The sequence below is a fragment of the Arachis hypogaea genome, chromosome 13 (genome assembly GCF_003086295.3).
Source record: "Arachis hypogaea cultivar Tifrunner chromosome 13, arahy.Tifrunner.gnm2.J5K5, whole genome shotgun sequence".
NCBI lineage: Eukaryota > Viridiplantae > Streptophyta > Magnoliopsida > Fabales > Fabaceae > Arachis > Arachis hypogaea.
This window is the reverse complement of record NC_092048.1, coordinates 5,745,228-5,758,701: the sequence shown is the minus strand read 5'-3', so window position 1 is coordinate 5,758,701 and position 13,474 is coordinate 5,745,228. Positions and strand designations below refer to the sequence as shown.

Below are 13,474 nucleotides of genomic sequence, written 5' to 3'. Positions count from 1 at the left end.
GAATATTAAAATAACGGATAACGATGATAACAAATACTTTCCAATATTAAATGTTAATTTTACATAACATAATCACTAATATTATGTATGATATGGTAGGTAAAAATAAAAAATAAATATAAAATGTGTGTCAATGTATATTTTGTTGCTGTTTTTTATTTTTTTATACTCCTATTAGAACTTCTTTCTCCTTTATTAAGGTCAAGAACTTGCTATAATTAACTATGAAAATAATAGCAAGCTATAAAAACACATGCGAAAAAAATAAAATTAAAACTAAAATTTCATACCACAATTAAATACAAATTTAATAATAAAAATAGAGTGATAAAATGATAAAAAAAATACCTAAAAGAAATATATGCAGTAGATTATTCAGATGGAATATTGTCTAAAAATAATGGTAAAAGATCAATACTTCCAGCAGATAAATCATTACGTGAGAATGATGGTGGAAGGCCAGTACCTAGCAGACTTTTACGTAAAAATAATGGTGGAGGAAAAGTAGATTTTTTTGTTTTGAAATTAAATTTTTTAAAAGAAGTAGTAGAATGATTATCAAGAAGCAGAAAAGTTATATATTTCTACTTCTTCACAAAATTATGAATTAACTTTTCAAAAAATTAAAAAAAATTTTCTAAAATAGTGCCAAACATGTATACTAAAATTTTTCACAATTCAAAAAAAAAAAAAAAAAAAAAAGTAATTTGTGCTGTTTCTCAAACGGACTCTAAACAGACTCTAAGTAACAGTAAAAGTGAAGCTGTAAAGGGTGGTAGGTCTAAGGAAAAAAAAAAAAACATTAATTAAAGCTGAAAAAGAAAATGAAAATAAAAAAGAATAACAACAAAGGTCTTCGGTTGGGACCCACCTTCGAATCTATGACAGAGACATCAGTTTTCATTTTCTCATCTCCTCTCTTCCCTTCTCTTGTTGCCCCCTTTGCTTATTTTAAATAAACTGAAATAAATTAATAATAAAGAATTATTTTATTTTTTATTTCCTTTGCTGCTTAGGACTTTATATTATATAGTTTTTATATTTATATTTTATATATATAGTCTAAAGTTGGAAGCTTTGTATTCTTATGTTATATGGGTGTGATGGTTGTGTGAATTCTCAAGCCAAGCAAAGTCTTCTCTTTCACACACTTTTCAATCTCAAAAACCATGGAAGAACAAGAATCTAGGGTTTGACAGCATCAAAGGTCTGTGCTTTGGTGCTTTCTTATTCTTTTTTCCTTGGTTCATTGAAGATAAGATTGGGTTGAATTTTTTTATTTTTATTTATTTTCTAAAGCAGATATAGATATGCTGCAATTTCTTCTAACTCCTATTAGTTAGTTCTGATCCCAGGGTCTTTGTTTGTTCTACCAACAACAGAAAACATAAACAAAAAAGAAAAAAAATTGACCCTTTCTCATCCTTTGATGGAATTTTGAGACTTGAACAAGAAAAATCCTGTTTTTGTGGCTCCCTTTGAAAAAAATGGGATTCTTTATATCTGGGTCGTTTTGTATGCCACTTATGGCTGAATGTATGGTATCTGTGTTGATAACTCAGATGTTCATGTTTTTTTAGTATTAAGGCATGTTTAGCTTCTGATTTGAGAGTTCTTGATTAACTTAGATAGATAGATAGATAATTAGATAGTTAAGAATGGAGGAAGTTGAACAAGCTAATAGATTAGCTGTTGAAAGCTGTCATAGAGTTCTTAGTATTTTGTCTCAGCCAAGGGATCAAGTTCAGAATAGGAATTTAATGGTGGAAACTGGTGAAGCTGTGTTAAGGTTCAAGAAAGTTGTTTCTTTGCTTCACAATGGTTTGGGTCATGCAAGAGTGAGGAAGCATAGAAAGCTTCAAGTACCCTTTTCTCAAAGCATACTCTTAGATAACCCGAATTGCTTCAAGAACAACAACAACAACCTTAACCATGGTCAATCAAAGAAAGTAGTGATGCTTCATGAGAATTCAGTTCAGGAATTGGGATCAAGTACGGTTAGGAACTCACTTTCTTTGGTGAATCCATCTTTGGAATTGAGCTCAAGTGCCAAAAGTACTATTAACCAACAAGGTTCTTCATCTAGTCACTATCAGTTCCTTCAACAGCAACAAATTCAGCAACAAAGGTTGTTGATGCAGCAGCAACAGCAGCAGCAACAAATGAAAAATCATGCTGAGATGATGTTCCGAAGGAACAACAGCGGCATAAACCTCAATTTCGACAGCACTAGCTGCACGCCGACAATGTCTTCTACTACTAGGTCTTTCATTTCTTCCTTGAGCATAGACGGAAGTGTGGCGAACCTGGACGGAAGTTCCTTCCATCTTATAGGAGCTCCACTCTCTTCTGATCAAAATTCGCAACAGCATAAGCGAAAATGTTCCGCTAGAGGCGACGAGGGCAGTGTGAAATGTGGAAGCAGTGCTAGATGTCATTGCTCAAAGAAGAGGTAATACCAATTAGTCATTAATCATTAATGTCTGTTATTAAATTTATGGAGTTCTTTATAATGAGAATTAATCAAACTATATGTTCTAAGCAGGAAACATAGAGTGAAGAGATCAATTAAGGTGCCAGCTATCAGCAAAAAACTTGCAGACATACCTCCTGATGATTATTCATGGAGGAAGTATGGACAGAAACCAATCAAGGGTTCTCCTCACCCAAGGTTTGTTCACTCTCTTCTTTTGGAGATTTGACTGGTTCAAGTGGGACATGAACATATAATTGTGCTGTTCTTTTTCTAAAGTTTCTGAAACCATTTTGGCTATTTCTGACCCTTTTGCTCTTTTGGTATGCATTTATGGTGTAAACTTTTTCTTTTTCAGTAGTAAAAAAGTAACCTCACATGATGCACTTTGTTTGGTGGATATGTGTCTGTGTGTGTGTGATGGTGGTGGTTCTATATGAGTTGCTAGTGTGTTTGTAATTTTTCCTTTTTGGTATTCAGGTGGATTTGAACATTATATACTTCAATTTTATGTTTTAGTATCAACAATTCTAGCATCTGCCGCGCAATACGGCGGTTCAACACACGAGGTTTCCACCTAATGGGGTCCGGGAAGCTTAGAAATAGTCACCTTCCATTGTGCTTAGGCTAAATCTTAAATCCTAAACCCTGAACCGTAAACAGTAAACCACATAGATAAAATTGATCTCTACAGACAATCAGATGTTGCCATGTAGCATGACCATAATCCGAAAGAGAAACGACTTTTATCTAGGTGGTAGTACTTGATTAGATGTCAGTGTAAAACAGTTTTACAGTTTATACTGACAGTACATCGAAATTAAACCTTGGAACTTTTGTCATTGCTCTTTTGTTTGATGTAATCATGAATTTCGGTAGCGATAGCATATATAAGATTAATTTGTTATGAGACTGAGGCATAGTTTGTGTTACTTGCAGGGGATATTACAAGTGCAGCAGCATGAGAGGGTGCCCTGCAAGGAAGCATGTTGAGAGGTGCTTGGAAGAGCCAACAATGCTAATTGTTACCTATGAAGGAGAGCATAACCATCCAAAGTTACCAACACAATCTGCAAATGCATGAAACCACTTCATTGGAGAGAGAGCTTACCAAAAACAACATCAAGCCCTCATTCAAATTTGTCAAAGACCTTCTTGTGATGTGAGATTCATTGGCTTCAGAATGCTGCTGTGTACATATTTTGAGTGATGCAAGCAGGGATTGATGGATGGATGGATTGATGATATTGTTCTTGGTGCAGATTTTGGCTAACAAGGCCTTTTGATTTTAGAAAATGAAAAAGTATGTAAAATTGGGGTAGTTTCAATTCTCAAGAACTCTTTTTTTTATTTCTTTTTTTGTTTTTTTTCTTCTTTAAGATATATAATCTTTCTTGAGCATGTTATAACCATTTTCAGGGTTTTCTAAATGAATGGAATGCCTTTGAAAAGTGTCAAGTTTTTTTTCTTGAAATTTTGGTTCTCTCCTTATTCTTTTAACACTTTAAGACATTAATCTGACTTTCACATAGTTTTGCAAACATTAATTTAATTTATTCTTTCATTGTATATTTAGTTATTTACCTATCAAGTTAATTCTTAAATTGATGGTTATTTTGTACTAGTTCAGAAAAAAATAAAATAAAATAATTTTTTTTAATATATAAATCTTTCCCTGTGTCTAGTGTTTTAAAAACTTAAAGTTCTAACCTTTGTTTCAGTTTGATTAGATTAACTTTAACTCTATTCACCTATTAAATGAGAAGATATATTTTTCTTGACACGCCAAAATAAGATAAGATATGAATTAATTTATATGTGGTTAACGTCCATGTCAATCTGATAATTATTTGTGTCAAATTTAATAGTAAAACAATATTAAACTTATTTAAATTTTTTGAGATAAAAATAATACATTTGAAACGTTAGGGACTAAATTAAGATTTTGTCCAAATGTTAGAGGATAAAATAGTACTTTACCTTAAATTTATACTTTTTATTAGTTTGATTAGATTAACTCCATGTCTTACCTATAAAATGATTCTAAATTTCTAAGGAACATGGTAAGCACTGAAAAATCCTTTAAAGATATGTAGACAAATTTCCTTTAGAGATTGGATGTTTAGGCTTAATCAAGAAAAACCATGGACAGGGTACTGATAATGGAGTACCAACAAATTGGATAACTAGCATTGTTTTGTTCCTTTCTTTGTGCATTGTAAGTTGAAGCTGATGTTGGACCATTAAGTCAAGAATTGAATAGCTCCTTGATTGATCAATATGTAATGATTGAGGTTGGACTATTGAAGACATGAGCTAAGTGTCACCACTATTTCTTGAATTGCTATGCTTACATGTAAAAGCTTCATTGAATATGTTGTTCCTCCTAATAGAAACTCAATCTTGGTTTGTGGAAGTTTCTAACCACAACATGTGACTTGCTAGGGGACCAATATGGGCATTATGCTCTATATATTATTCATGGATCCAAAACCAATTCTTATCATAGCACTTGTGTTTGTTCAATCTTTTTTTTTTTTATTGTCTTAAAGAGATTTTTATTTTTTTTTAATTCATATGATTATAAGACATTGATAGTTTGAAACTTGATTTAAAAATAACACACTATTCAAAAATATATATTAAAAAAATATTTATACAATAAAGAAATTTGAATTAAAGAAGGTAAAGGCGGGGGGGGGGGGGGATTATTTCATTACCATATGTAACAAAGTTAAAACAGACATAATGGGCAAATTTTTTTTTTTCAATTTTATATTCAACAAATAATTTAATCCATCTATAATTTCACTATTCTATCAAAACTATTAATTTTTATTTCCATTTTAAACCATGTTCATATCACACGCTATACCAATGTTTAAGGTATGAAAATAGAAAAGAAAAGTAATTGCTTAAGAATTTGAATAGGAAAAGAGACCACCAGATCTAGTCACACTTTTAGCCTCGTTAATAATTATTATTTTTTGACCATTAATTAAAAAAGTAGTTAAGGCAAATATCATCAAGGTTAAAATAGGAAACATAAATTTAGATATCAAAAGAGACAATCTCCTATATATTGTTATAGACTTATAGATATCAATGTCTTAGATCTACTGAGATATATTTGGGGTATTATTTAAACTAATTTATTGATAAAATTTTAAGTTTATTAAGCAATCTATCATACACCAATTTTGAACTATTGAATTACACTAATGCATGATACACCATGTATAGTCCACGACCATAGCATTTTATTTAGAGAATAAATTTTAGGCTTTGTGATTTTAAATACCTTGCCATAATGCCATAAAAACACTAGTAGCCATTTATAATGATAACATTATTTTTTTTTTCTATATGCTCAAAGCTATATTACTATAATTAATCACTAGAAAGCTATATTATTTTTTTTAAAAAAAAATAATTTCCATATGTATTGTCACATGAAAGTATTTAACTTTTACACTTTTTACCTCAAAAAATCGTGCACAATACAAATGAATAACTATTTAGAATAATTTTATAACCATAGAATTTTATATTTGATCTCATTCATAAATCATAATAATGATAATTATTTGTCTTTCTTTCCTTCATTTCTAATTGTACATAAAAGTTGTACAGTTGTACTTAATATTTATCATAAGTATTAAGAGTTTGTCAATGAATTCACCTAAAGTCACAAATTTGAGTCTCTTTATTTTTAATAATAATAAAAAAAAATTACTAAGAGTTAGAATGTTAAACCCACCTAATTTTAAAATGTAAATTTGACTAGATAAACCCTACCGAAATTGTTTTATTATTATATTCAGTATTTCTCCCTTATTGGGCACATCTAGTCTAGAATTTTAATTAGGATTAGGATGGAGTTTAAAGTGCTTGTTTGGGTGTCATTATTTTGATAAAAAAAGATATTTTTTATTGAAAAAATATATTTTTTTATTTTTTAGCGTGTTTGACAAATTTCTAGTAATAAAAGTAAAAGCACTAAAAAAATAAAAAATATCTTTTTTGAGAAGCTGTAATTTACATATTTTTTAAAAAAAATATTTTTTCTTTAAAAAAATATGTTTTTTATATAATAAATAAACAAAAAAAATATTTTTATATTATTATACTCAAACATAATTGATAGATAAAAAAATCTTTTTGCATGAAATATCTAAACATAAAATTACTTTTACTTTTTCATAAAATATTTTAGAAAAAGATAACTAAAAAAAAAATATTTTCTTAAAAACTGACCCAAACAAGCCCAAAGTCTCTTATAATAATATAATGACTTAAATGGCTTACAACATTGAAAAGGAAGAATATATTACTAAACATTTCTACACTAACACACTAAAAAAATTAAGATATAATCTAAAGATGTCTCACTTGTGAATAATTATAATAATGATTATCCCACTAATCCTCACTTATGAATAATTATAATTTAGTGTACACATGTTGCTAATAGGGATCTGGTGACAAGTCCAATTTTGATTTGATATGTGAAGAAAAAAATGAAAGGCATTATTGTAATAATGGTTTTGTTCTGATCGAGAATGAATGAAATGAGGGTAGACTTTTGTTTCAACAGATTGATGATTATTTCCACCAATATATATATATATATATATATATATATATATATATATATATATATATACTTTGATGGAACAAAAACTATGGGCTCTACCTATTTAATTTTGGATTGTCTATCAGTATCATCACTATCATTGTTAGACTAATTAAACCAATAATTAAAGGGTCAAATCAGGAACAAGCACTAAACATTCGTATTAACTCCCAATAATTAAAAAAAGAACATTCGTATTAACTATTAAGGATTTTTAATACAAGATGACGAAAGATAAATTAGTGAGAGTTTATTGCAGAGTTATTTCTCAATTTTTTAGTGCATTAACGAAATTCTCGGGACTGTTTAGTTTGTTTGTTTCTTTCGGTTGCGATGTTTTTAATGTTAATAATACAAAAATAGACTATTACACTACCATAAATGCAGTGATTAGCCACGAAACCGTGGTTAAAATCAAGAAATTCCATAGCGATTAAGCTTTAGCAACGAATACATTTCTGTGGCTAACAAGGGCGACGCCTTTTCAGTTAGCCACGGTTTTCGTCCGATTAGCCACAGTTTTATGATCTGTGGAGACATCTGAATAGCCACGGTTTTTACGTTATTGGCCACATTCTAAACCGTGGCTAAATGACAACAGTGTAACCAACAAGTATAGCTTTGTCACAATTTTTTCGTGGCTAATATTGGTAAGCTGGGCTTTTTTGCCACATTTTTTCCGTGGCTAATATTGGTAAGCTGGGCTTTTTTGCCACATTTTTTCTGTGGCTAAACATTGTTGGGTTATTTAGCCACGATTTTTCCGTGGCTAATCATAAAAGATAAATTAAAAAATATATATATATATAAAATAAAGATGCTACTTAGAACAAAATTATATTATACAAAATTAAAAAGATTAGCCATATCCATATAAGTAATATTTTTAGTAATAAAAATATGAAATTTAAGTAACAGTGTTGAAAAGCAAATATCCTGAACTAAATGAGTTTAAACTATTACAAAATCAAGTATCAGAATGTATCATTATTAGATCTCTAACGTCTTCATTGGAATACCTGCAAAAACATTCAAATAAGATTGTGTTATCTCTTAATTCATGAAAAAAAAGTCCCAAGACATTATTTAAAATAATATTTTAATGTAGTTAAAAAAAAATAGGAATGCATACCCAATAATGCTGAGTTTTCATTTTCACAACATAAAACATCTTATTGAACCCGTCATCAATCAATATATATATTGCTAGACTTGATATCCTGGTGAACAACTTTCAATTCAATTGCTTCATGCAAGTAAATAAGCAAGCTTGTCAAGAATAAAGATAAAATAGAGAGTGATATTAATGATATTTTCTCATATTAAAATTTAACTATAGTATTATTTAACGAGACAAACGAATACTATTAGCGAGATTGGATTGTAATCAAAACCATTTAGAGAAAAAGAACTTAGGGCTTGTTTGGGTGAGCTTTTAAGAAAAGATCTTTTTTCGAGTTATCTTTTTTTAAAATATCTTATAGAGAAGTAAAAGTAATTTTATGTTTGGATATCTCATGTAAAAAGGTCTTTTTATTAATCAATTATGTTTGGGTATAACAATATAAAAGTACTTTTTTGTTTATTTATTACATGAAAAATATCTTTTTTTAAGGAAAAAAGATGTTTTAAAAAAAGATGTACATTACAGCTTCTCAAAAAAGATCTTTTTTGATTTTACTAGTGCTTTTACTTTTACTAATAGAAATTTACCAAACACGTTAAAAAATAAAAAAAAGATCTTTTTTCATTGAAAAAATATCTTTTTTAAACAAAATAATGGCGCCCAAACATGCACTTAAAGTAAAAATAAAAATGTGTTAGAAATTACTAAGGTCAATATTTTAAAGTAGAAAGTTGAGCTTACCAGGTAACTATCGAATAAAATTTTCATGCGGACCTCTCAGGTAAGTGTCCCTTGTTCCATGGCAACATGCATCCATTACTCTAAGTTACCATTATTCACATATTCATCCATTAACAGCTTAAATATTGAAACAAACACTAAAGCAAAAATGCTATTGATAATACAAAGAAATAGATAATTAGATACTATGTACTCGAAAATTGTGAGAGCACAGATAATAACTTAAAGAAGTGCAACTTTATTCAATGTTGGTATCAGGACCTTTAACACTATTTTCTACTTAGTTCAAATTTATCAATATTCATATAAGTTTCAATAATTACAAAGCTACAAAGCTAAATTAAAAGTTGAACAATTTAAAAGAAAATACAAACTTGCATGGAGATCCCAGCATTGACAAGAGACAAAGTTGCAGCATTGATACACAGAGATCTAGTTCCTACATAAGAATATTGGGAAAGAATTAGTGAATGGTAAAAAAAAAATAGTCTTTTAAATACAAAAAAAGTAAAGATCCAAGAGAATATTAGATAAACATAAAAAAAGCTGCTTAGGGTTCCTTCCATTCTTCTTTGTAATTCAGGATTGCCTGCAAAATCTTGATTTCCGCTATTTTGGAACCTTCTTTGGTGACTTAAAGCTGAATTTACTAAGGATACAGAGAAACTGAACAATAGTGTGAACTTGTGAGGGAGTTCTTCCAATTTTCTAGTGAGTAGGCTTTACTTTGGTGTTGAGTGAAAATTACTTTTAAGTTTTCCGCCTAAAATTTCACTTGTAAAAGTTCATTTGAATTTATTTCAGTCAAGTAATTGAGATTTTTAATTTAAATTAATAATTAACTATAAAAATATATAAATTATAATATATATCATATTTCAAAGACGGTACATACTAATTACTGTTTCAAAAATAAACTTACGTTAATTTATGTTTGGATATTTTTTTTACTAAATTGATAAAAAGGTAATAAAAAATAAAAAAATAAAATTTAGAAAAACTAATGCATATTATAAATTAGAGACAAAAAAAATGTACTCTTTTTTATCATAAATTTTATATATACTTTTAACATTCATTCTCAATTAATTAAAGCAATAAGTACGTACTCTTTTTATACTATTTCAACTAATGCATCTTCTAGTCACTAAAAAAAATTAATGCATCTTCGGTTACTCAATGCTGAATTTACTAATAATGCATCTTCGGTTACTCAATGCTGAATTTACTAAGGATATGGAGAAACTGAACAATAGTCTGAACATGTGAGAAAGTTCTTCCGATTTTCTAGTGAGTGGGCTTTACTTTGGTGTTAAGTGAAAGTTATTTTTTTCCGCCCAAAATTTCACTTGTGTATTGTAAACGTTCATTTGAATTTATTTCAGTCAAGTAATTAAGATTTTTAATTTAAATTAATAGTTAACTATAATAAAAAAATATAAAATTATAATTATATATCATATTTCAAAGACGGTACATACTAATTAGGATTATGGATTTTGACTCGGATTTAAAAAAATAAAAAAAAAATTAGCAGAGAAAAAAAATATTAAAATTTTGTAACTATTTCAAAAATAAACCTAGTTAACTTATGTTGGATATTTTTTTATTAAATTAATAAAAAAATAGAAAAATAGAAAAATAAAATTTTAAAAAATTAATTACATATTGTGAATTAGGGACAAAAAAAATGTATTCTTTTTATTATGAATTTTATATTTTTATCGTTTATTCTCAATTAATTAGAGTTATAAGTATGTACTCTTTTTATATTATTTCAACTAATGCATATCTTATCAATTGAAAATGGCTGAAAAGGAGAGAGAAAAAACCATCGACAAACTAGATAAGTTTGCACTCTTAGTGTGTGTTTGGATTACAGTTTATAAACGGGAGTTTGTATAAAATTGATTTTGTAAACTTGATTTTGATAAAAAGTAAGTTTGTGTTAAAGTGATTTATGTTTGGTAATTTTTGTATCAAAATTGATTATAATAAAATAAATGCTGTTTGGCTTATACCATTCAAAATCACTTTTAGATAAAAAATTACTAAAATAGACCTCAACTTAAATAATTTTTTTATATTATCCTATAATTTTAATTTAGATATTTAAATAAATCTTATTAGTTAATTTTATAATAAAATTAATATTTACTTACTAAAATAAAAATAACATATAAAAATAGATAAAATATATTTTTAAATAAAAATAAAACAATATAAATTTTATAAATATATAAAAGAATATTTAATCAAATATGTTATATTTTTTTAAGTATTAACTAAAAATGTTATTTTAGTATTTTTTTTACATCGTATTCTTATTCTAGTACTCTCAATAATCTTATTCTTAATATTAATTTAGAATCCAACGTTTATGATTTTATTATTATCTATGATTAATTTTTTATTTAATTTTTTTAATAGAATCATAATCTATATTATAAAAAATTATACTAAAACATAGTATATGAGAATTACAATTATAAAAGAGAGTACTAAAAATAATAAAAAAATTAAATATTTACTTTATAGTAATTGAAACAAATCTGAAAATCCTTGATGATCTTTTTATATAGTATATTTTTAGTATTTTTAGTACTCTTTTTTTAGTATGTTATAATTTTTTATTATTATTATTATTTACAGTTAATTTTTTGTTTAATTTACTTTACCTAACAGAATCAATAAATCATATTATAAAAAGATAATAACAAACATAATACACAAAAATCACAATTATAAAAGTGTATAATATCAAACAAACAGTTGAAAAAAATAAAAAAAATAAATAATAAAAAAAATAGAGCTCATATAAATAGAAATAACAAGAATTTTATAAATAATATAATAACATACATGAAGGATAAAGTTGGTAAAAGATAAATAAATGGTTAGTATCATGGCTAAAAAGCTGGTTAGGAAAACGCAGAAGCTAAAAATAGTCACTTCTTGTAAACGTTGGTTTTGGCAGCAGAATCACTTCTGCGTTCATGGAAAAAAATTTTGCCAAACCAAAAGTTGTAGCTTTCAAGAAGTCTAAACGTACTTCTTCCCTTCCAACGAGTTTGCCAAACACACCCTTAAAAATTGAAATTTATTATTAAAGTTTAAATTTGGAAAAAATAGGAACTGCTTATAAAATTTTTGAAAGGGATGGAAGGAAACACTAGAAGCGCGTAATTTAAAAGTAGACATCGTTTGATTTCGCCACGGTGAGCATTGGGTCTGTGGTAATTGAGAGAGTCTAATTCAAATTAGCCACAGACAAACAAAAACGTGGAAAACTTTCACACAATTTAACCACGAAAAAAAGCAAAACGTTGCAAGTGATTACGACGATCATAAAAATTTGCCACTGTTTCTTGTTCGTGAGTATTTTCCTGTGGTAAACTACCGTGCTTCTGGTAGTGTTAGTTTCCTTATAACTTACAATAACGTATATTGAATTATTGACCACTGAGGGACATATTGAGAAAAGGAAACGACACGGGATACATGAATATATTAAGAGAAAATTTGAGAGTAAATATTGGATAACTAACATTTAATATAAAAGAAAAAAATAATCTTCTAAAAATAAAAATATTTAAAATTTAATTAAAAAAATATCGAAAATTCAAATTCAGCAAAAGTTCGTCTTTAACGAGCTTTATACTCATAAATTAATTTCAATGTTTTGTTACACACGAAGATATGTGTGGGCATCCATGCGTCTCTTTCTGATTTTTTAAATAAATAACAATTAATATTTTAATATTTTATAAAGTATAAATTAAATTTTAAATGTTTTATTATCTTTTATAATTATATAAAATATTTTAAATAATTTTTGTATCATTCTTCAGAGATTACAAGTATAATAGAAACATCTGTCGATAAAAGAATCACCTTAAAATGATCATCTCGTGGCTATTGAAAACGAGTCAAATCAAATAGTTCTATTTCTCAATCTTTCGACTTCGATTCCGTATGAACAAGTCATAAAAATTGAAAAAAATCGGTCATTCACAACCAAAATTTCTTGAAAAGTTAAGAATTAGTATAGTAATCCTTTTGAAAATTCTAAATTGAATGAATTTAGTCTTATACGTACGCCTAATAATAAAAAATACATATTATTTTTAATTTTATTTCTAGACCATCAGCTAAAAAATAAGGTTGGATATGTCAACACTAATAGTATTTAAGTGTGTTTAAATATATTCTAAAAAGGGTTAAGTACTATTTTTGTCCCTAACGTTTTAGATCAAAATCAAAATCGTCCCCGACCTTTTTTCGTTATTAAAATCATCTTCAACGTTTAAAAACGCTTTAAAATCATCCTTTTCCGAATTTTTGGACCAAAATACCCTCATCATCATCATTCTCCTCTTCACCTTCCTCACCCCACCACCTCCACTGCCACCAACAATGTCGGCGAGAAGAAGAAGAAGGCTTTGCCGGCAAAAAACGACGCAGCGACAGCAGTGACAACTCGCAATCCCTTCCTCCT

The 13,474-nt window shown here is 27.6% G+C and overlaps 1 protein-coding gene across 1 annotated transcript; it reads left to right on the top strand.

The window, feature by feature from the left end:
• Nucleotides 1-932: 932 nt before the first annotated feature.
• LOC112736738 (probable WRKY transcription factor 21) lies at nucleotides 933-3,924 on the top strand. Its single transcript, XM_025786315.3, has 3 exons — nucleotides 933-2,452; nucleotides 2,546-2,671; nucleotides 3,413-3,924. The coding sequence occupies exons 1-3, from the start codon at nucleotides 1,659-1,661 to the stop codon at nucleotides 3,555-3,557; spliced, it is 1,065 nt and encodes a 354-aa protein (XP_025642100.1). The 5' UTR covers nucleotides 933-1,658; the 3' UTR covers nucleotides 3,558-3,924.
• The last annotated feature ends 9,550 nt before the right edge of the window (nucleotides 3,925-13,474 follow it).